Source organism: Clarias gariepinus, chromosome 6 (assembly GCF_024256425.1).
Source record: "Clarias gariepinus isolate MV-2021 ecotype Netherlands chromosome 6, CGAR_prim_01v2, whole genome shotgun sequence".
Classification (NCBI taxonomy): Eukaryota; Metazoa; Chordata; class Actinopteri; order Siluriformes; family Clariidae; genus Clarias; species Clarias gariepinus.
In genome coordinates, this window is record NC_071105.1 from 13393371 (window position 1) to 13419411 (window position 26041).

The window sequence follows — 26041 nt, forward strand, 5'->3', positions numbered from 1 at the left end:
AGATAGATGGATGGATGGATGGATAGATAACCATTTTCTAAAATTTAATTTATGTCAAGTACTTTGAATACTTTGAGATACTGGATGTTTTATTTTCATGAGCTGTAAAATCATCAAAATTAAAGCAAACACAAAAAAGGCTTGAATATTTCACCTCGTGTATAAACAATCTAGAATATATTATATTCTCTTTTTTAAATTAAATTATGGTTAAAAAAAATGTGTATTTGTGAGAATGTAAATGCAGTTAAAGTAGCATTAGTGTGGGCAGACACTGAACTGACAAAAAATGAAACAAAAAAAAAATCCTGGCTTGCAGTCAACATTCCAATTCACTACAACCAGTTAATGGGGTTGAGGTGAGAGAGTCCATACTGGACCCGGGCATTACAGTCCCAGAACTGTTGCCATGACATTGGAAGAATAATGTTTTCTTAAAGGTCTTTGTTTTGTATGCTGTAGCATTAACATTTTACCTTTTACTGGAACTAACAAGCGCAATTCCTGAAAAAACAGCCCCAAGCTAGTGTCTCTTGTACACCTTCAGTGAATGAAACGAATCAGTTTCAGGAAGGTAGGGTACTCCTGGCGTATCACACAAAAGATCATCACCCAGGTTTTAACTACTGTATGTAGCAGTTAACAATTTAACAAATCACAGATTTCAATTCAATTAAATTTTATTTATATAGGGCTTTTAACAATGGTCATTGTCTCAAAGCAGCTTCACAAAGATGAAAGAAATAATTAAATAAATAAATAAAATAAAATATTAATAATAATTAAAATAAAATAATAAAATATTAATAATAATAATAAATTGTGTATGTGTGAGAAAAATGTGTCTAGATAATAATGAGATGAATGAATGAAATTTCTCTGATGAGCAAGCCAAGGGGCGACAGTGGCAAGGAAAAACTCCCTGAGACGGCAATAGGAAGAAACCTTGAGAGGAACCAGACTCAACAGGGAACCCATCCTCATTTGGGTGATAACAGATAGAGATGATATAACAACATGTGTGTTATGCAGCTGAGAGTACAATATAACAGAAATTCTTTAAATTAACACGAAGTCCAGTTCAGCATAGGGATGAGTCAGTAGGTGCAGAGGGCACATGGGGTCTGGATCACTGGGAGCACAGGAGCAGGATGTGTAGCTCCAATCATATTAAGGCAAAATTCAGCTGGAGCTGGTCCTTCTCTGGATGCCTTAGGATCCTCACAGGGTTGGCCTTTGTCTACTGAAGCTGGTACAATCTCTAGATACCTCGGGATAGGTAGAAAAGTACAGAACAGATGGAGAGAATTAGCGTAGTTGCCATTCAGAATAGATGTACTGAAGTATGAAGTTATGGGATGAGTTACGCGTATGCCAGATTAAAGAGATGCGTCTTGAGTCTACTTTTAAACTGGGAAACTGTGTCTGAGCCCCGAACACTGTCTGAAAGGCTATTCCAAAGTTTTGGAGCTAAATATGAAAATGCCCTAACCCCTTTTGTAGATTTTGAAATTCTGGGAACTACCAGAAGTCCAGAGTTTTGTGATCTTAAGGAGCGTGGCGGATTATAGCGTTTCAGAAGACTGGTTAGGTATGTGGGAGCTAAACCATTTAAAGCCTTGTATGTAAGTAGTACTATTTTGTAATTAATTCTAAATTGAACAGGTAGCCAGTGCAGGGATGATAATATTGGGGTTATATGATCATATTTTCTGGATCTAGTGAGAACCCTGGCGGCTGCATTTTGGACTTACTGAAGCTTGTTTATTGAGGATGCAGGACAATCACCTAGTAATGCATTACAATAGTCCAGTCTGGAGGTCATGAATGCATGAACTAGCTTTTCTGCATCAGATACGGATAAGATGCTCCTAAGTTTGGCGATATTTCTAAGATGGAAAAAGGCTGTTTTTGTGAAATTGGAAATATGATTTTCAAAGGACAAGTTACTGTCTAATATTACGCCCAGGTCTTTTACTGTTGATCTAGTAGTAACTAGTACATCCTTCTAAACGCAGGCTGAATTGTGAAAGCTGTTGTGTGCTGGTTTTTGGGCCAATGAGTAATATCTCTGTCTTGTCTGAGTTTAGTAAAAGGAAGTTATTGGTCATCCAATCTTTTATGTCCTGGACACACTCGGTTAATCTAGACAATTTAGGTATTTCGTCTGGTTTTGTTGAGATATATAATTGGGTATCATCAGCATAACAATGGAAACTAATCCCATGTCTTCTAATGATGTGATACAAAAATTAGTGTTTAATAGCTAAACATCCTGACCTTGAAAAACATACCAAAATTGATTGGTATAATTTTTTTAATGTATTGATTGATTGTGTGTGATCTTTTTTTGGCATTGTGAAGCACTTTGGTCAACCATGTTTTTTTTAAAAAATGTGCTATATAAATAAACTAAACTAATTAATTACACATATTTTCCATACCAGGTGAGGACAAAACTATGGAATCACTCAGTGATGAAAATAAATGAATAAGTTAATTAATTAATTAGTTAATCTCTGTCTGTAGAGTTCTTAAAAACCTTAACAAGCTGTAGGATTTCCCTAATTAAAAAGAAAAAAGGCCCCAACAAAAGAAATGTCAATTTAAATAGTTGAAAGGATGATAAAACATCTCCAAAAAGAAAATCCAACAAAAAAAAGGTGCTGTTAATCAGTGACGTTAATGTTAGCAGTAAATAGAAAAGCTTACATAAAAAAAAGATTAGTGTGAGCTAAAGAGGAGCAATCGTGGAGTGTGGAATGAAAGTGATATAAAATGATAAATCACAAATCCATCCTGGGCAAGAAGATAATGCTGGAATATAACATAGATGCCTGAAGAAACCAGTCAAATTGCAACATGGGTTTGAATGTCAGATAATCATTAACAATTACTGAATTTGCTAGAAAATGTAATTAATTGAGATAAAATAATTTTTAAAAATGATGATGCATTTTGCCACAGCTTTCAAAATTATAATAACTTACCACAAATGTAATAGAAATGAATTACCATTGTTATATTATTACATTAAGAGCCGCAGATTTGTATTATGTTGTTGCCTATTAAAATCGTCCATGACTAAAATGAAACCTGAACCATCAACAAGATCTGAAGTAAACATGTGGCTGGTGGTTAATATTTACACCCAGTTACAGGAGGGTAATTTCTTAAAATTTAGTATTTTTATTTACACAAGTAAGTGTTAGTACAATATCATGTTGAAATGCTTCAGCAGGAACCCTGGACACGAGGCAAGAACATGAGGCGCGACGGGACACCAATCCATCATCAATCCAGACACAGGCACACACTCATTTGCCCTGAGGGGCATTTTAGTGTAAGCAGTCCATCTACTCGCATGTTTTTGGGGTGTGGGAGGAAATTGGAGATCCCAAAGGAAACGATTGCAGACATAGAGAGAAAATACTGAACTCCTTACTCACATAAAGTAACTTGAACTTGAGCATAACCCAGGGACATGGAGTCGTGCCATCACGACATCATGCTACGCATGCGCTTCTTCACTTATCATGAGAATGAACATAAATTTTTGTATGGATTCACACTTTGGTAAACAATTAAACATTAGTTAAGTAAGGTTTTGTTAAGAAAGAATTGTGAATGATAAATATGGACTATTGCGGCTGAATGTTGATGCAGTAGATGGTTTGGTTAAAGGCGTGTGACCTCGTTTCCTAATATTCAAAACCAGGAATTCTGTTGTGCACCTTTTAAGTAGAACCTTAAAATGCATTTTTTTTTTTATTTCATGTACAGTATATATATTATTCTATGCTTCATCCTCTTTTTAGTTACTCATTTACGCTGAAGTATGTCAAGTCCAGTTTTGAGATTAGTGTTTATATCATTAGTAGGAGTCAGGCACTTTTGCACAACACTCAGAACAAAGGAACACAATGTCAGCGTGAGCAGCTTGTCACATGCAGTTGCTCAGCACTTTTATAACCTGTAGGAGGTGGAAGGTGCAAATTTATATTTGAGTTATAAAATAACTAGCGTGTTAGTAAAAAAAAAATAATTTCACCCTCTTTCCAACATCACTGTGAAAATTTTTGAGCAGCCACTACATGTTCTGACAATATAAAGCATTTGTTTTTAAACGTAAATTTGACCAATCTCATCCACTGTCCAGGTCATTATTTTTGTTTCAGATTCTCTCATAATTTTCAAATTATGTCTATAAATGTTTCACACAATGCATACATATTTAAAACCAGTTCTTGTTTGGTTCTGTAGGATCTCAGTGTCAATGCACGACTCGCGTGTCTCGGGGCACTTGTGTGATTGTCAATATTTGTATTAGCTCTGTGACTGCTTTGACTTCACCTGCATGTCACATTTTATAGAACCACCTGCCAGATATATACTGTAAATGTGAAAGTTTAGCCATGCTATTTATTTATTATTTATTTTTGTGTAAAAGTCAATTTATCCAAAGTTTTGGCAAATTTACTTAATTAATAAAATAGTAAATTTAATTAATGAATAGTATTGTAGTTTGCATGTAAATCATACCAATGAATTCTGAAAATATTTTAAAGTTTTTGCCAGAAATCACACAAACGATTAATTGTTCTGTCAATATTTTGTTTATTCATCATTCACTTTTACTGTTCACATACAGTACAAATCCTTAGCAATCAGAAGTTTGGAAAATAGTAGAAATGTTAGAAATAGTCTATTGGTATTTCAAAATATTTGTTCATGTGAGAGCTTGGCCACTAATCAATTTTACATAAGGTCAAAAATACAAAGTACACCAAAGTATTGCTCAAGTGTAACACCAAATTAATCAAGTTAAGAAATGGAATCAACATTACTGAAAGCCTCCCAATTAAAACGAGAACCTGTGTGTGGGAGCGCTGTGTCTCGATTAATCAAAGTTTAGCACTTCAGAAAAGTGTGCTGTTAAGAAAAAAAAAAAAATATCATAAATAAGGTCCAGCTGAGTACAAGTCTGGATCTCTTTCTAAATCTTATAAAGATTACAGAGGTTCAGAAGAGTAGGCCATGCATGAACTCGTGCAGATATAGATCACTGTCCAGAAAATAAAGGAAATGCACACCTTGAAGTCAAACAGAACCAGCCTTTGTGTGAACTGTCTGCTCGAATATACACAGGAGAACATATAGTTTAATGAACACTTGCAGTGCTGACTGAATTCTTACAATGTTCTTTTGTCTTTAGCTGAACGCCAATAAACCTGTCAGTTATTTGATGGGACTTGATAACAGTAAAGGCATTCATAAAGCCCTGTGGGGCTTACTCTTCGATTACATCAGACTTACACTGCCTTTTGCAGAAAAATAGCAGAAAATCTAAAATTTTATAAACCAATGCAATATCCATCCAATAAATTAACAAATTATTAAATATATGGACTATATCACTGTGCAAAAGGCCTCCCATTTTTTTACCTTTGGCTTCCAAAGAGTTGTAGTCTTAAGCAATAGCTTTCCAGGCTTCCTGAGGGACATTTTGGTTTTCATTTTTGGCAAGTTTCTGGGTCTCATTTTCAGTCCATGTTTTTTTTGTTTGAAAAGCCACACAGTGACCTATTCATCATTTAAGCATAAAAAACATCCAAGTTTAGGCATGAACCAATGAGAAAAAGGTTCAGATGACTGGTTATCAGGTCTGTGATTAGTATACTGGTGATGTAGAATGCTGAGTGGTTGGAACAGACAAGAATGAACAACCAATTGTTAAAGTTATAATAATAATACATTTTATTTCTGTAGTGTGTTTCACGTGGATACATTACACAGGTCAGGGGTAGCTCAGTGGTTAAGGCATTGGACTAAAGTTTGGAAGGTTAAAATCTCACGACCACCAAGTTGTCCCTGTTGGGCTCTTGAGCAAGGCCCTTAACCCTCAACTGCTTATATGTATAATGAGATAAAAATGTAAGTCACTTTGGATAAGGGCACCTGCTAAATGTAAAGTGATGACATAATTAAACAAACAAACAGAATCTTAGTAAACATGTTTTTAAGCCCCATTTAAAATGTGCAAAAGGTTTAAAAAGCTGATTTTAAAGTAAATTTTTAGGTTCTTTGCAGCCTGTTGCAATAAAATATTGGTTCCTATTTCGGTCATTAAATATGTTAATTAAAGTTAATTTAATTTCATTTCATTTAATATGAAATTAGGGTTGGCTCGATGCTTTTGCACATGCATAAATACATATCTTGCTGAAGAAGCCATTGCCATTAAGAAATACTGTTAGGAATTTGTACTCGATCTGCAGCCATATTTAGGGAGTTGGTAAATTTACATTACACTCTTATCCCAAATACCTAAGAAACAGATCAACATGAATGCCAGGATCCCATGATTTCTAGAACACACCTACTGCTCAAAGACTCACACGCTGTCTGCCAGCTTACATTCTTCACATAGTGCTTTCTTGGATTATCTCCTCCCCAGGTAACCATAATGGTAACCATAATGACTCAGACCAGAACACTTTTTTCCATGGTTCCATGGTTCAGTTCTGATGCTCTAGTGCCCAACCACAAGTGTTTTCTGTAGTGGACAGGGGTCTGGATGGGCACTTTAACTTCTTCAGACACAGCAAACAGAGAGTCTGGACACCTTTGCATCAGAGCCTGCATTAACCTTTTTAACAATTTGAGCTGCAATAGCTCATATGTTGGATCAGACCAGACGGGTTAGCCCTCACTACCCACACACATAGATAAGCCTTGGGAGGCCATAACCTACTTTTGAAGGTACTTACCACTGCATACCAGAAACACCCCACAAGAACTCCATGGAAGTAATGTAATTGGAAGCCATTTGGCTAAAAGTGCAAATTTCTCCTAAATAGTATGGAGACTTTTAGAGGCACCATGTCTGTCTGTCTGTTACAAACACTTTCATTACTTAAAAAAAAAAATAATAATAAAAGCAATATATTCAAGTCTGAGAACTTAATAATAATTTGAATTGCCTTGACTATGTTTAGTTATATTTTCCACCACTGTTGCATAACAGGGCAGCACAGTGGTGTAGTGGTTAGCACTGTCGCCTTGCACCTCCAGGGCCTGGGTTTGATTCCTGTCTCTGTGTGGTTTCCTCCCACAGTCCAAAAGATATGCAGGTTAGGCTAATTGCCATTTCCAAATTGCCCATAGTGTGTGAGTGTTTGTATGTGTGTGTGCCCTGCGATGGATTGCCACCCTGTCCAGGGTGTACCCTGCCTTGTGCCCCAAGTCTCCTGGGATGGGCTCCAGGTCCCCGCGACCCTGAATACTGGATAAAGCGGTATAGAAAATGAGTGAGTGAGTCAGTGTTACAAAACAAAATAAATTATAGTCCCACTAGCTATGCTTCATTGACCCCTGGGGATCCTGGGAAACCACTTTGAGAAGCGTGGCATTGAAGGATATTATATGAACGACGTTGAACTTGCCGAGACCTCAGCACAGCGCAACAAGGAAAACATTTCAGCGACTTGCTCAAGTAACCAGCCTTTGTTTGCCAATTCATTCTGGGTTTCTTAACAGATTTTTAGGACTTAAATAACTTTCCATTACATCATCAAGTGCATCAACTCTAGTCTGTTCATGTGTGCCATGAAATATCTTTTTTTGCCCAATGAGACAGATACAATGTGTGCTTATAGGAAAAAAAATAATAAATTATATATATATATATATATATATATATATATACACACAAACAGAAAACAACAGCTTGCTTGCTCTATAAATCTTATTGGTTATGTATAAACATCTGGTGGGTGCAGATGTAAGAAACAATGTGACTAGTGCAGCAACATTTTCTTAATTTTCTGCCAAAAGTAGTCAATGCAAGATGCTAATGTTCTTAACCAGAACGTTAGCATCTGGAGTCGGGTAGCTCAGTGGTTAAGGCATTGGACTATGGTTCGGAAGATAAAAATATAAGTTGCTCTGGATTAGAACATAAATGTTAACCATCCCAGTTCATTCGCTAAATGACGAATCCCACTTGATCTTATGTTGAAGGTGCATAAGATTAGCATAGGTTTAGCATGTAATTAGCATTTTTAACAACCTTAAACACCATATAAGGGCATGCCTATGTGAAAATCAGGGGTTTTAATTGGGGAGATGCCACTAAAGAAAGGTAGTAAAAATCAAAAGTACTTCAGCAGTAGCAAAATTGAAGTACTTTGTAATTAACTGCTTGATGGCACATGGAATAAGGGTTAGGGGCCTTGCTGAAGCGCTCAACAGTGGAAACTTGGCGGTGCTGAGGCTTGAAGGCCCAACCTTCCAATCGCTTAACCGTATGAGCTACCAGTGCCTTAGCAATTAGATCAGTGCAATCTCTAAAATGTGCTCTCTCCATTTAGAAGCAGAACACACACATGCACACATTTATTTTTGGTTAAATAAATCAATTGACGATAGCGTCTCTTTGTATCATTTATTTCCTGGACATCATACTTCCTCTAAAAACATACAATAATCAATAATATACAATAATGTTTGATTGGACGAGAGGCATTCCACGAGTGAACGAGGAACGTTTGACAGTTGTTCTATTACACTAACTGAAAGTTAGCGTAATTACAAAGTACTGTAGTTTGGTACAGTCCCGCAGTATTGGGACAGAAGGAACCTGGCAAAACCCATATTCAAAATCAAATCAAGCACTTTAAACAAGAAATATTGCTGATTGCTGATATTGCTGTTTTAAACAACACTTAATTGCACCTAAATTGTTTCTGATTTCTTGCGTGTTGTTTTATTTACGCCTAAGGCGAGCTACAAAGCTAAATAGCTTCTAACACAAGACTTAATCCCAAAGCCCTCTGTACCCCGTAATCAAGATGCTACTTTGTGAGCCATAAGTTAGAATTCGGACATTAGGGCCGTAACTGTTTCCCTTACTTAAATGAGAAGTGCATCTAGAAGCTGGATATTTACTCCGCCGATTGTCAGTCAGTACGTGATGTCGAAATCAAGTGGCCATGCACCATCAGCAGTTTGGTGTTGTAAACCAGCCAACAAGTACTTCAAGGAAACACTGAGTTCCTATACTCAAAAAAGGAAAAGCAGAATCAATTCTATGAATCATTAAAAGATACTCATGGTCTTATAACCAGGAAAAAAACACTATTCGTTGCAATATATTTGGTGACGCAATTAAAAAGTGTTTCAAAGTATCAAAAATGAGGAAAATGCGTCATATTAACACACTGAACTATGTCCTGAAAGTTACATTAAAACCAGTGATTGATTATGGGAGATATAGTCAGTTATTTTAGAATCAGATGCTTTGTTAAAAATGGTTTAAAATGTTTAAAATTTTGTTAAAAATAGAATCGTTTGTATTCATATTGTACACCAATCAGCACGGAACTTCCGAACTGTAGTCCAATGCCTTCACCACTGAGCTACCCCTGACCTGTAGGTAGTAAATAGTCAATCCTTAGTGTGCTGGAGGTTGTGGGGCGGCACCTCCAAGGATTGGACTTATTTGTCCAGTGTATGCAGTGGGAGCTTAACTGGAATAGTATCTGGAAATTTGGAACTCTCCACAGGAGTAAACCAGCCCCCATCCTACAATTGATGATGATTGCTAATGTTATGGCTGATCGATGTAATGTGTTTAATTAAAAAAAAAAAATTTGACTGAAAAAATGGGTTTGGTTTTTCTGGTTTTCACTTCACCTTGCAATCTGGTAATTTAGTCAAAGTGCTACACTATGATGCCCTGAACAAACCCACCCTTAAAAATAATAATAATTAAAAAAAAATCTATTGAAAAATTCTGCCCTGTTGAAAAGTGGCTATTTCCTGTCAAATTGCAATGTGTGTAGGTGGTGAAAAAAAAAACAAGTCAGAAAGTGAGAGAGCTTTTTTACCATTACATTAAATTCTAAAAACACAAGACATGTTTGAGTAAGAACAAACGTCCGCATTTGTGTAAGGTTCTTAACTAAACCTTACACCCTTCTCAATTGGGGCACTATGCCCTGATTTCTGAAACAGATGTGTTAGATTGGTAACAGAAGTAAACTCTGCATGAAACCTTTTTTTTTTTTTGCTACAAGAAACACTGGTAACCACTGCCATAAAATGTGATTGTAGTTATTTAAAACAATGCCCCTCTGATCCAACCGACATATGGAACAAGGAAATGTAACACAGGGATAAAATTACAGGCCCTGAATCAATTACCAGTCTTCCTTCCTCGTGTACCATTGCAGTGGTTGTTTATTGTAGCTCCTGAAAGAAGAGAGAGGACAGTGGCTCAGCTCCAGAGAACCAAACAAGCTTTCATATCCAATGTCTCAATTTAGTGCATTAAGAAAGAATTCAGCCTTCACCCATCAATTTACACACACAAAAAATTGCATAATGGAAAAAAAATAGTAAATTTCATTCTGATTCAATACCGTTTTTTTCTAGTCTGGGTTGCAACGGATCCGAAATCTATCTGAGAAACACAGAACAAAGTTTGATGTAATGTCATCCCCGGTGTAATATCAGTCCAGCGCATATACACTTTTTAAAACCTATGGGCAGTTTAGTGTAATCATTCTACCTAGTGGCATGTTTTTAAAGGAAAGGTGAGAGGAAACTATCGAATTGGAAGTAAACAAACCGATGACAGAAGCTGCGCTAAAGGTTTTAACCAGTTGTTACCGCCTCTTCTTTTGCCTATTGACAAAGCTGTAAATGTTGCAGATTTCTGGATACAAATAAAAAATGAATAGCTTGCATTCTCCATTCGAGATTTTTTTTGTGTTCCTCGTCATGGGTCATAAATAAAAGGTTTAAACCACATGCTAGAAGGATCACAGAATTCGCATCGATTTCAGAAAACGGCTTAAAGTTCTTTTGCACAAAGCTATAACTGTTAATGTCCTTCATTGTCTTACATTTCAGATGATCACACAATCTGGAATTGGTGAACCGCTCTTGGAAGCCCGTGTGTTCTGTAATGTGATGTGATTCATTCAGAATTTGAATGATTCATGGAAAAAAATACCTCTCAGTGGTCGACCTTGGACAGCATAGAATCATCTCTGTACGAGAAAAACATTAACTGAATTCGACGCCAACGAGTCTCGTTCTACTCCATCGGTTAATAATGATCAAAATCCAAGCACCTATTTGGAAAGCTTTGACTAAACATAAGTTCATCACTCAGTCTGGGCCAGCATTGGTCATTGTTAAGTAGCTCTGTAAGAAACCACATCAAACACATCAAATCACAATTACCACCCAAATTTAACAGGCTTTTGTTTGCTCCATGTTTTTTGGAAAAAAGCTGTCCAAACAGCTTTTTTTTGTTCCAAGAAGAAATAAGCGCTGAAAGCATCGCAGCACAAACCTAACACAGGCTAAAAATCTCACTGATAAAATAAACTGTTACTACTTTGTTACTGTAAAAAGAGATTGGTCAGAGCCTTAAGATTGTTCATAGCCTATAATCATTGCAATATACAGTCCCACAAGGTTTTCCCTTAAGCCCTCTATTTAGGCCCTTTTCAGATGCATTTTACAAACATGATGTATTTAACTTGCAGCATACTACAAAGTCTTGTATATAACCTTTCAAGCTCTTTCTGAACGGGCAGAGATATTTAATTAGGCTCAGGTGTGTCGGACAACCGCATACACAAACACTTTTTCTAAAGTAGCTTCGTCGTTGTCCTGGCTAGGGTTCAGCAAGATTCATCAGCAAGATGTGCTCAAAAATTAATCTGTTCATTTTTTTCCTCTTGATCCTGAGAAGTCTCACAGTCCTCAGGCCTTAAGGCATGATACTATCAATACCCTTTTTCAACCTATAGATGGATGGAATTGGCAGCACTGGTAACCATCAAATGTAAACAGGATGCATCTGTTTAGAATTCTGGAATGTCTAAGGAAACTATGGTGTGCTTTCACCATCTTAAGGTTTATAAAAATCTTCACACAGTAGCCGATGAATGATTTCCATTTGAAACATCCTGTTTCTCAAGACATTTTGTGCAACTAAGTGAGGATTTATCCATCTCCTACAGTTATTATTGAGGTCATAACCTGGTCAACAAAGGAGTGGGAAAAAAAAAAAAAAGAGGCAATGAATAGTAATTCGACATTGGGAACCCATTTTATTCCGGGTTCTTTTTTTTAATCGGTATGTATGAGTTTAAGAAACAGTTTACATAATACCTTTTTAAATCATCATGCAGCTGTCAACATCACGAAGGCGTCTATAAATGCTAGGGAAAAAGAAACATGGCTAGAAGCCTTTTTTTTTTTTTTTTTTAACATACGCCGTACACTTTGATTATTCACAGTGACTGGTGTGTCTTTACGTATTCTTAAAAAAAAATACACAAGGAAAACTTTGTTCTGACACAGAACAAACATTAAAAATTTTAGGAATAAGTAACAACCCTGTAAGAATTTTTTTTCTTTTTCTATTATTGTAATTATTAATTTATGTTGTTTGCAACCATAATTCAAAACCTTGCAAGATGGTTTAGGATGAATATATATATATATATATATATATATATATATATATATATATATATATATATTGCTACTGTAAAATGTACCATGAGCCAGTTTCGCACTGGTTTTAAGTAAATATTAGTACAGTTCTGCATATCCTCTGTCCTGAAAAAAATTAAATACTTAAGGCAGTAAGCTGATTTGTTCCTGATAACCAGCGGCAGAGCCGAATATGAGCTCATTTAAGCAGAACAAATGTACCAACAGGAGGACTGACAAACGTTCTGTGCACATACTCTGTTTCGCACACACAATATAAAAAAAATAATAAAAACTTAAATTCCACTTCATAGCTGTGTTTTAGATTCAACACAGCGGAGACTGTTCCCCTTACTGAAGAATCAATAACAACATACAAATCTTTATCCAAGCAAGCAAAATCTGAGAAATCAGACTGTGTGGATCGTGAAATAAGCTTTATGAGGAAACTCAGCAGCTGAACTCAAATGTCTTTAACTGGAAAAGTTCTCTGCTGAAAGGAACGATAGCTTCCTGGGAACACATCAACACCAGTATTAAGAAACGTGTGAATTGTGATGAGGCTGTAGGTTGTAGGTGATCCTCTTGAACAGTGAAAATGAATGGAGATCTACTATTCCATGAGGAGTGATTTGTCAAAAAAAAAAAAAAAAAAAAAGCAGGGAAAAAGTCTTAAACTCTTAGCAGTTCAATTTCTCCCCCCCAAAATCACTGAAAGAGAAAAATGTTTTTATTTTAGCGAGGTGCCATGTTTCCTGTTGTTGGATAGTGAGGCCCAGAACAAAACCTGAGGCTGAAGTTTACACATAGGCCCCCAAAGCTGCATGAAACTCTGTGAGACACTGGACAAGCTGCTGGAACTTTGGCCTCTCTTCTGGATCCAGCGCCCAGCAACAGGCCATTACAGCAAACCTGAAATGTCACATAAAAATCCATTCAGAAAACAAATACATCATCTTATTAGTTCATCAGGGAAAAAAAGGAAAACAAAAAAACAGCTGAGGTGAAATCCTGTTCGTTTCAATTTATTCTTCCCAAACCTTGTTTTGCGTACTTATTTAAAAAACTGACCTCATTATTCCACCTGCTAAACTTTGAGCAAACACTATTTAGCATTTCCTGCCCTCTGTTGGTCTGTGTTCAGACAAAGCCTGCCATGTTTAGGTTAGAAACAAGGCCAACAGCAGCCCAAAGAGTGTCTCTGGATTCCTGGTAGCATACAGCATACCAGCTGCCATGACTTCATAGATGGCAAAAGTATGACACAGTTCTAACTAAACACTTTCATTAGTTGGCAGCCATTGTGTGCGTGAGCTATTTACTTCACTCAGGTCTGTAACAGACATTTACGCTTCCATAGGCCTGTACCAACGAAAATTGAGCCTGTGTTCATTTAGAGTGCATACAAATGATGACTTTCTCAGATTTAAATGACTTATAGTACAGTGTATAATGTGTAGTATATAGCAGGGGTACTGAATAAAAAAAAAAAATTTTAAAGCGGCAATTTCATGTTTGTGTTAGGATTCAGATCTTTGTATATGCAGCCATTGTAAATTTATAAAAAACAAAACAAAAAAAAAGTAATTTAAAATTTCCATAGCATTTCAATAATATTTATTGTTGATTTTCAGTAACTTGGTTAAACCTAGACAATTTGATCTTTGATGCCTTGCCCTGTATATTTGTATTTGTATGGAATACAAAACGATATTTAATCTTTCTTTAGTAAATCTTCATTTACACGCTGCTGAGCTGTAAATGAATATAAAAGAAGTCTGTTTGCTCTGTCATGCTGCCCTCTCAGTTTGGGAAATTTTACACTCCCTCGCCTCGGACAGCTGCGGATATGTTTGCTTAGACGAACTGTTTTGTCTGAGTATATATTTGTTTATTTATTTAATTAATGTTTTAGGTGTTCTCTACCTTCTGTCCTCGAGACTCACTTTCTGGCACTGTGGATGGACACCTTAAAGACTGAACCGCCCAAAATATTTTATTTATTATATTTTTTGTCCTTGTTCCATGGAAGATCTCACCTGGAGCCTATAGATTTATACTTTTTTAAAACTGCTGCTGTAATCCAAAAAAACCTGAACTGGACTGTTCTTGAACTGTTCCTTTAAGCAATGTCACAGTACAGTACATCACAAGTCTGAACCAAGAAAGTGTCGACCTTTTAAATGACTGTACAAGGTCGGTGTACAAAAAAAACTGATGTATAAATATTAAGTAAATTTTACTTACAGCTCATCAGGGCAGTTGATGGGCTGTGCTATTCTGTAGCCATCCTTCAAGTAGGCAGCCATCTCGAATGGGTCGATGTCCACATAAGGAGTCTGTCCCAGCGTCATCAGTTCCCACAGAGTCACTCCGAATGCCCACTGCACACAAAAAAAAAGACACATCGATAAAGGAATTAAAAGAGCTGTGTATATGGAGATCACAAGACAGAGGTGGAAATATAAACCTGTTTTTCATCTAGATATTGATCTGATCAATAAGGCAGCCTGTGTAAATTTAACAGTAGAGATGGGACGAGGTGCTTTTGCTTTTAGTATGATTTGATCAGAGGTGGGAAGTAACGAGTTTACATTTACTTGAGTAACTTAAAAAAAAAAATACTTCTATGAGTAAAAAAAATACTTCTATGAGTAATTTTACTGCACCATACTTTTTACTTGAGCAGATTTGTGAAGAAATAAACACTACTCTTACTCCGCTACATTCGGCTACACTTGACTGATTACTTTTCTAACCATTAAGAATAGCAGCTGGTGGATCTACCATATGACTGTGTTTCACCAGTCAGATGTAGCAACAATAACCACATGTAGTCACATGACCACACACAAACTGGCGGCATAGCGGGGAAAAAAATCTTCGGCCGTTGTGGACAGCGAATTTGAACATAAAATTAGCAGAGTCATCTGACTCCAATGCTACAACAGAAGAGGATGAACACCCCTGGCCTCATATACAAAGCATGTTTCGCTTACACACAGTGCAAAAGTACAGCTTCATAATGTGGTGTCTTCTTTGTCCCCCAAAACAGACAAGACATTTCACCACATAAAAACTTGACTTCTAACCTGAGGAAACATGTCGCGGTAAGTTTAGCTGTTTCATTTAGGGTGCAATGTTATCATATACTTAGAGAGAGAGTATAGTATATATAATTATAATATACTCTATCTATCATGTAATGTATATATATATATATATATATATATATATATATATATGTACATACATACACACACACTTTATTTATATATATATATATATATATATATAAAGTTATTATTTTTTTCTAAAAACAAAATCAGACATTATGATTGAAACAGTTACTCAGTACTTAAGTAGTCTTTTCACCAGATACTTTAACTCTTATTTGATGAAATATTATACATTTCATATATTCAATATATCTGGATTTGATACCCGATACAATACAATTTAGATATAAACCAATTAAAAGCTAATTGAATAGGTTTCATTGAATATTTAAAAAATTACGTATATGCAGCAAAGTGCAAATATTATTTATCGGAAACATGACATCTAATAACAAAATTAAATAAAAAATGTAATTTGGTTTTATCTTATAGTTGATCTCTTGCTCTCTCAGACTTTAGGTGTCTGCCTGAATCCTGTATTTGCCACTGCTGAATATAAACTTCCCATTCCTTTGGGATGATTTATTTAGCCTGGACTAAATGATTGAGGAAACGCTGCCTGGATGCAGCACACACTTCATTGTGTGTACTTGTACATAAAGTATTATCCGAAACAGTCAATTAGAATAAACTTCCTTCAGTCTTAGATGGCTGGTTTTGTGCCATGTCACTCTGTCAGAGCAAGAGAACACCACAATACAAGCGCATACAAAAACAAGTTTTTGCCTCAAGAATGAGCTACAAATATAACGCTATATACTAGCTGTATGTTTATTCTATAAGCACTGCTATATTGTACTCATATTTAATTTTTTTTAATAATAATTCAGGTCATAATTTAGGTCTACAAGATTTACATTCTGCTGTCTTACATGGAAAAACAAACAAAAAGGCGGGGGAGGGCATGTTACATATTATGAGAACAAGTGATGCATATCAGGATGTTTTTGTATTGCGATATACAGTATAGAATTTCAGTACATTTCTCATCCTTGGTAAACAGAGTATGCATTAGATCTTCTCATCAAGTGAATCATGTAATCAATAAATGAGGCCCAAATTAGGTGAAAGTCCATGACAACAACCTCACAGACGGCATCAATAGCGGTACCAGTAGAGCTAATACCTGGAAGGTCACCTTTAGACATGTTTTGGTAAAACATCTCTATAATGTACACAAAAGGAACCCCTCCTAAAGGGCAGTCAACTCTGGGTCACTGTACGTTATCAGCGCCGGTTTGCATTTTATAAAAAAAAAAAAAAAAAAAAAAAAAAAAACTCAACAACTAAAAATAATTAAACAAAGAAAACACAACAATTTAAGGAAATCTGGATTTATTCAACAAGGTTCAGCGACAAAAATAATCAACTGCTTTGTATTTCAATTCCACTGAGACTCGGCTGACACAGAACAGTAAAGGCCGGGGGGTCAGAATGTGAACACTATAATCTACATGGCCACATTAGCGACACAAATCCTGTATCCGACAGCTACAGAAACAAATCAGTGACTTTATACTTTAAGGCCACCTCCACCTTCCTGAACCCTGCTATGACCACAAAAGTCACCATGAGCCTCATTACAGTGCAAGAAACTAACAAATAAATAAATAAATATCCTTTTAAGAAAAATGTCAAAGAAATAAGGCTTTTGTTTACTAATGAGTAATACAGTGTGATCATTACATGTTTTCTCCTACACTAGTGCAAAGATCTTGTAGCCTTCCATGTTATCCAGGCAGTCTTTCTGCTCCATCAGTGAAATCCAACTTACATGTCACATTTATGAAATATTTACAAAAAGACTGACTCTGTGTTTATCATCACTGAATGGTTGTAATGATGCAATCCAGCGAGTAGCAACAATACCTGGACTGTCTCAAACTCTGGATGTACCATGGCTAAACTGTACTTTTCCTTCTCGCTGGGATGGTCCTCTCAGTCATCCACAATATTTTCTATTTTTAGTATGCATCTTTCCCCTAGATCAAGAGTATGAATACTTTAATTTTGAGTATGAGACAGTTGCAGGAGGTGTGACTAGATTTTCTTATAATCCAGTCAAATCCCCAAAGGATTAAAAAAAAAACCCTCACCGCCTGGCATGGTTCCTGACCAAATCTGCCGTTTTTATTTAAAAATAGGTCACACTACAAGAACAAAATGTGCTTCGTTTTTTTTTTATCGGGGGGATTTGCTGTTTCCTACACTACATTATTGCGATTTCATGCCTAATTTCTGTTCAGCTAGAAAAAAAAGATGACAGAACTTAAAAAAGCAAAAAACTGATCACTAACCTCTTGACTTTTCTTAAAAATAAAATGAACATGTACTTTTGACCAAAAGTTAGGCTTTGTGCAGATCTAAAGCACTTTGCTGGTAATGAGAGTTCTGCTAATTGATTACCGATTCAGGGGAAGGGGGGGAAAAAGTAAACTAAAACATTCTGTTCTATACTTTTTGGCATACATGCCCTCTATAAAAACAGAAGCCAAGTGGGTGGTAACCTGAATTAGCACTTGAAATAAACACATGGAAATGTACTATACCTTCTTTGCAAACCCACAATCACCGGTCACTATTGTATTCCTGCGGAATAAAATTGCTCATACATTCTACGGCAAACTAATGAGCCTCCTAACCAACTCGGACCCACGCTTAGTGCCAGACTCTATTGTTCTCCATCTCCTCTGGGCTGTAGAGGTCAGCTGGCAGTAACCAGGCAGTGGGTGCATTCTTAATAAGAGAGACATGCACTAGCAAAATTCTTACTTACTGTCTACAGCCTGTTTTCCTTCGGCATGGCTATTAGGATCAACAGTAACACAATGTTATTCCACACTTAACTGTACTTTCAGTGCTCTCTTGCACCAGAACAAGAATGTATCACGGGTTGTGACGGAGCTATTGTGAGAGTGGACACTGCACAATTTCAGGGCACACATACACTGTATATACAACAGAAGAAAGAAAGAGAGACTATAAACACGGCCTAAAAGGATCTTTACTATATCTCACTGCCACTGGAGTAAAGCTGGGCCATGTCTCAACCTGCCCAGGAGTCTTTTGTGTGCTGATTACGCTGATGTTTTTTCATAATGCGCAGAAGACCAGTCAGTATGACGTTAATGACTTGGCCATATAAACCAAAAGCAATATAAACAAGATGAACTAATTTTCCCTTCAGTTATGAGTCAGGACAAAATACATGTTCCTCATATACAAATCTTAGCCGTGTTACTTGTTATATCAAAATGAGAAAGCATGCAATTCGTCCAGGGGTTAATATCGCTGCTGTTCATCACAGGCATAATATAGTTTTATAAGGTGCCGGGAATATTAATGATCAGCGGTCAAAAAAGTTCTCCGCTAGTCACTGTAAATCTTCCTGAATCTTTTTTTTTTTTACTCAATATGATATAAACTATATATAAACTTACTGAAACCCTACAGTAATAACAGGATAACTAGAAAAGCTTTTAAATTGTAGGTGTTATGATTTACAAAGCAAGGTTATTTAAAAAAAAAAAAAAGTGAACCAAAGGGAACACCCAGAGGTGACTGCTGCATCTGGTATGGTGTCTCTCATATACAGTACATCACAATAATATAATTGCAGGTTATGTCCCATGATAATAAGAAGCTGTCAGGATATGTGAACTAAAACCTAGCATGCAACAATGAGACAAAACAGTTTACAACTTGATCATGCCACCCTGAGGGTGGTGCCAAGAACAATACGAGTGAGCATACATGATAAACTGAAATGAGGTTTTAGCAAACACAGAGGTGTCGCAATTAAATGGTGCAAAAGTCAAACGCAGAGTCTCTCACCACATCACTGGCACTGGAGAAGTCGTTGTTGAGCAGGCTCTCCAGGGCCATCCAGCGCACAGGCCTGTTCTCATTATCCCCCAGGCAGTGGTAGTCCATGGGGAAGAGGTCTCGGGCCAGTGCGTTATCAGTGATCTTCACCTGCATGCTGTCGTCGATGCTTGAGAAGCACAACAGAAAGCCAGTCAGTCAGTCAGTGTGTGTGTGTGTGTTCACATGCAAACAATTACACAAGCCACTTGGACTATTAAAGTCCCTGTGCTGAAGTCTGAAGAGGACGTTTAAACGTACAGCATGTGCCATACTATTAATGAAACCTCTGTTCCTGCAGCTGGACGCAATTATTTAAAAAGATGGCCCACACACGCCACAAGGCAGGTGAGAAATGAGTATGTAGTAAAATTAAGTATGTGCATGCGTGTATGTGGCCACTTGACGTAGTTCTACGTCAAGTGGCTCTCACTTACACACAGTTCCTGGCCGCCAGGTCTTTATGGATGACCTCTCTTCGTGCCAGGTAGCTCATACCACATGCGATTTGGATTGCCATGTGAACAAGATCCTGTTGGGAGATGGCCTGCACAGACAGACAGAGTGAAAGAACGAGGATTAGAGGAGAACAAAAAAGGGCAGGTCACATTTTCACCGATTACGTGAAAGGAAATAGCTTGGCGTGCAGACAGTTAGCTATAACCAAACATTACGTGCAGTACACTGCGAAACATTGGGGTGCACTATGCCGTTAGGAAAAATAGACAAACAAGCTTAGCTACAATTTCTCACATCTTCTACAAAGTATCAGAGCTTGAGACGTACCCTATTTGTGTCAGCGACAGTGCTGATGATGATAATGATGAACAAACGAGCACATGAGTAGAAACTTGCTTAGTTTCCTAACTGGGACCCTAATATTGCTCTAATAAGTGGAATAATAATGTAAATGGAATCAACACACATTGTGTAAACATGATGAGCAGTCTGACCAGACCGGCCCGATCGGAATGAATTTTCAATCAAGATGAGAGAGGTAGTGTAAACCTTTGATCATTAACTCAACAGGTAAATATTAGCCATGTAAACACTAGGTATGAAAGTTAACGTTGAAATAAATAGTCCTTCTGCACAATAAATAATTCTGCACAATTTTTACCCCCATGTGGTGGTAGCATTAGGTGATTTGCAGAAGGGAAATTTTCCTTCCATGCCCAATTGGCAAACTTAGTGAGAACAACTCATCTCTGGTTGGGAAAGAGATGCTGACCGACTCACTATTTCACTTTTCACACTAAAGCGTTTACCCAAATTAAACACAAAAATGAATTCTTGTAACCCAATCATAATGCAAGTTTATCGGAAAAGATAGGTACTCTAACCTAACCTGCATGTCCCTGGAGTTTTATCCCAAACCAGATGGCCAAGTCAGCAATAAATTTAAAGACAAGACATCTATCTATCAACTACCTCTAAAGTTTCTTCAGTGATGCTACCCATTTTAGAGGACTTTATTATTTAAATTTTATGCCTGCTCAAACAAATTCCTCAGCAGACAGGAGAGATGATGGAGTGATTTTTTATTATTTTTTGTGTTAGCAAGCAGAGTCTTGTTTTGAAAAAAATGTTAGCTTGAAGTAATGTGTCCATGGTTTGAGGAATGCCATAAGTGAATGTACTGATCAAATCAACAGCATACTGTCCTGTACCTGAAGAAACTGTGATGCCATCTGGATCAGGGCCAGCGGAGGGTTAACCATCACAAAGCACTTATTGTGCTCTCCCCCACTGCAGTAAAGATCAGTTTCCCTTAAAGCATACACTCTGCTACATTAGATTAAGCAGATCTGTGCACAATGCTTTCATTGTTCTAAAGAATTTAATTAAATTTACTATATTTCTTCTTAGGTGTTATGCTGGAGGGGCAAGAGGAGTTTAGAGATTTCTGCATCTTTAATAGTAACATAACAGCAATCTTATCCAGTCCATAATCCTGAAAGCACTAGTTTAAAAAAAAAGAAAAAAAAAAAGAAATATTTTAAGTTAAATGGTTCTCACAGCTCTCTCCAAAAGCAGCCTTACTTTCACTGCAAATACAAGCAAATGCTTCGCATGCATTCAAGTTTGGAAAATTAAGGTTGAGACATTGCCGTCTCACCTGAGGATTATTGGCCTCAGCTAGCTTGCACTGGCGAAGGAAAAGCTTGAGATTGCCCCAATTCATGTAGGGTAGGAGGACCATGGGCTTCTCTCCATCCTCTGTGCAGACGTGACTGATGGGCAACAGGTTCCTGAGAGGGTGGAAACAAATGGTGTTAGGTCAGGTTAAAGAAAATTAATACACAGAGTAGCAGATACAGTAACAAGCGGAGCATTTTCAGTGCAGTCTGCCCTCTCTGAGGGGAGAAATAGAGGCTGTTTTAGTAGGATGTACAGGGACTAAAACAGTCTATTCCCCTGAGGGAAGAGACAGAAACTTTTTAGGGGTCAGAGCTGGACCTGGAAGGAACTTTATTCTTTTTTTTTTTCTCTCAAAAAATAAAAAAAGAATGAATAAATGGATAAATAAATAAATAAATAAATAAATGAACAGGTGTATGGTAATAAATGCAATAATACACAATGACTTGGCTACACAATTAGATAAATAAAAGAAAAAGAAATTGCAATTGTGATTTAAACTATCTATTTAAACTTAGCTATTACATGCACACTTTTTATTCAAATGCATCTAGGCAAACAGCAAATTATTGGACAAATTATCATAATCAGGGGATTTTTGCCTATTCTAGACTATGCATACATTATCTAGAATAAATTGCTGTCTATGCAATTAAAGATTTGAACAGGCTCCTAATAAGATTTAAATAAAATAAAAAAATTAATTGTGGAGCGATAACCACGACTATCCATGAAACATCATCAACCCCGACCTCACACTTGTCTTGTGACACAAAAGCCAGAATTCTATTTAAGGTCAAGACGGGGCAGTTTACGAAAAGTGACTAAGTGCAGCAGAAGAAGCCGGCCCAGCTAGCTGGCAGCGGTTTTAGGAAGGAAATGTTTCTTTTAAAACTCTGAAAAGTGTTCAAAGCAGAGCTCCATCCTGTAGAATTCTCAGACTCTGATTCTATGATGTAAAAAAGTTCTGAATGTATCTACCAGGATCTAATCTTTGACCTCACAGGGTCTGGACTGAACACCACCCTCCCAATAGAGAGGAAAGGAATTAAGTCCCCTTGGGTAGTCCCTTTAATTAGTCCCTTTTGCTATACAACCCTTTCACAGAAGCTTATCGTGATCCTGCTCTAGGCCAAAAAAAAAAAAAAAAAGCAGTAAGAATGCAATAAACCCCAATATACACAAATATGTTCACGATTAATCATTTCCTACCATGGCGTCAAACATAACCCAGCCAATTGTACTGTTACAAAGGTTCTATAACATTCTCGCCTTTCCATGAAACAGACTCTGAATCAGGCAATACAGGAACTTGCTCTTAAAAAGGAAAAAGAGAAGAGAGAGAACAAAAACAAAACAAAAAAAGAAGAAAAAGAAAAAACACACATCCTAAATCTTTCTGCAGAGGAAATATAAAGGTCACTGCTCTTGATGAACTGCCTTCGCTCCACTGTCACGATATTCTGTCATTATGCCTTATAGCCAGACAAGTGTTTCCAACATTAGTGTACACAATGCTTGTGTTTTTTTTTTTTTTTTTTTATTCACAGGACCTGCAGGGCATGAAGAGGATACCCTTAATTTCCAGGAGACAGCTACGGCGCCTTCCTGCCCTCCCTTCCTTAATCTTTAGTGTGCAGGACTGATCAGACTTGCCCTGATTTCACTCATCACAACTCAGTTTAGTATGAGTATATTTCTGTATTTCTGATAAGCCAGGGATGTGCAGTTCCAGTCCGTGTAAGGGTGTGTCTGCTGATCCGCTAATTACTGAACCTTTCAGCAAGCTGCGTCAGGTGGGAGTGAACGCATAATTCAAAACTAGGCAGTACGAGTCTGATATTTAAAATCAAAAAGGCAAGCGCGGTTCACTATCCGCGCAGCAGGTGTGGAATAATGTAATGTAATAATATAACACTACTCACATGCTCAGATACTACTCACCTCTCCTTTTAACATTATAAATTAACAATTTGAAAAAATAAAAAATAAAAATGAAAGACTACTAAGGCAAAATAAATCTTTTTTTGCTATGGCTATTAAACATTTCATAATTGGGAAATCCCTTTTTTTCTATTTAAGAACAAACTGGCGGCATGGTGGCGTAGTGGTTGGCACTGTTGCCTTGCACCTCCAGGTTCCGAGTTTGATTCCTGTCTAGCGTCTCTGTGCCTCATGGGTTTCCTCCCCGTACTCCCGTTTCCTCCCACAGTCCAATGGCATGCAGATTTTGCTGACTGGCATTCCTAAATTGCCTGTAGTGTGTGAATAACTGTGTAAGTGTGTGCATGTGTGTGCCCTGCACTTGGATTGGCACCCTGTGCAGTGTGTACCCAGCCCTGTATCCCACATCTCCTGGAATAAGCTTCAGGACTCCTGTGACCAAGTGGTATAGACAATGAGTGAGAAAGATTGAAAAACTAAAGACTAATAATTTCCATGCACAATTGTTGCACCAGTATAAAGATTCCTTACGTAGGATTTTTTTTCCCCAAAAATTGCGTATATATTCCAAATATATGTGCATATTGCTACAATTCGTTCAATAATTGCTTTGTCCAACATTTATTCTACAGAGTACAACTGAGGCAAAACTATTAGTTGAAAGAGCACCAAAACCTTTGAAGAAAATAATGCAGTACTGAAACTTGAGGGAAGACAGTGAGAACACATGTGGTTTAAAAAAAAGAAAGAAACAAAAGAATTATAATGCCCTTTAGATCCGACCACAAATAGCACATGTGTTCCTCTTAGTTCCGCATAATTATTGACAATCAAAGTCCCAATATGGATGTGTGCGGTTGTGGACCTGCGCAAATGTCCGCAACCTACAGGTTATATATTTATATTATATATATATATATATATATATATATATATATATATTGTATATAACATAGATGGGAATTTCAGCAGAGTTTGTAAATAACTTTATCTGTTCATTCTTTAAAATTATTATTTGGAGGTGATGAATGCTGGCAAACATCCTCTTAATTAAATTTGTCCAATAACTTGCTGTTAGCACAGGTAAATACACCTGCAATTTGATTGAATAATTGCAAAGTGATCTTCTGATTAAATTATGCAGCCTTGCTTTTTTTTTTTTAATACACACTAATTTAGCTCATTTTCATAACGGGTGTAATTACACAAGCAATGATTGTGTAAATAAACGTCCTGGCCAGAAATAAGTCACTTTAAATAAGCAAACACTTAAGAGCCTTTGTTGGATAATTACTGTAGTGATTAACATGTTTCAGCTGGCAATAGTCCTTTCACCCTGACTGCTGCACTGAGCAGCTTCTCATTTCTTAAGCAACAAATGTTGCAAGGCGTATCCAGAGTTCACAGAAAAGCTGTAACCATGTTAAGGAAGAGTGCAACTATTGGCCTGCAGTAAGGGTAGGAAACAACTAAAGAAATCGCTGAAATAACTAGAAGAACTGTGTAACACATTATTAATACATCGAAGGATAGTAAGATGTTAAACTCAGAATAAAATAAAGGAAGAAAAAAAATTCTAATAAAATAAATAAAAAGGCCTGAAGATCACTTGAATGCTTGAAGTTGCATCATAAGCAATAGTATAGATCATAGCTAGGTTTAATAAAAATAAATAAAAGATAAGAGCATTTCCATAAACAGACAACGTGATAAGAACTCATAGGATCGGAACTAAACAGTTGTGTGGCCTTAAAAAAAGACTAATCAGAAAAATAAATTCTTCATTGGGCTAGAGCTTAAAGATTGTACTTTGAATCAATGGAAAAATGATCATGTCCTGATTGGAGTCCAAAATGACCCCTTTCCAGAATGATAATGGGCGTGTCAGGGTAAGAAAAGAAGCACATGAAGTGATTCACCCATCATGCAGAGTGCCCACTGAGGTGTTATGATCCAGGGTTGCTTCACTTGCTCAGGTCTAGGCTCAGCAAACATTGTGTGGCAATAAAATGAAGTCAGCTGATGACCTGAATGTAATGGTAGACCTGGTTATCACATCCATGGAATTGTCTTTCTTGCTGGGACAGGCATATGTAATATGACAAGATTCATCGGGCTCAATTCGGGAAGCATATGGAGTAATTTTCCCCGGATGTACTAGTCAGCAGAGACCGGACCTTAAACCCTTTTAAATGTCCTTAGGATGTGATGACTTTTGGGAGTGGTGTTCGACTCTCCCGTCTTGCGATGTTGCATAAAGTTGTTACAACAATGCCTAAGAAAAAAAAATTAAAGGCTAAAAACAATTTTTAAAAAAATTAGTGAAGTGTTTTTGGCGTCAATGTATATATAATGTTTCAGGGAAATAGAAAGTCATGGATGAAAAAATGACT

The 26041-nt window shown here is 36.8% G+C and overlaps 1 protein-coding gene across 3 annotated transcripts in view; it reads right to left on the minus strand.

Annotated features, from left to right (window-relative positions):
- Nucleotides 1-12559: 12559 nt before the first annotated feature.
- ryk (receptor like tyrosine kinase) overlaps nt 12560-26041 on the minus strand; it is a 60306-nt gene continuing 46824 nt past the window's right edge. For all 3 annotated transcript variants that reach the window (XM_053497679.1, XM_053497680.1, XM_053497678.1), the window contains 5 exons: nt 21682-21814; nt 20000-20109; nt 19533-19692; nt 14767-14903; nt 12560-13431 (listed from right to left, as the gene is read on the minus strand). In XM_053497679.1, coding sequence (XP_053353654.1) covers nt 13320-13431; nt 14767-14903; nt 19533-19692; nt 20000-20109; nt 21682-21814 — 652 coding nt within the window. In that variant the 3' untranslated portion in view covers nt 12560-13319. The remainder of the gene's footprint in view (nt 13432-14766; nt 14904-19532; nt 19693-19999; nt 20110-21681; nt 21815-26041) is intronic.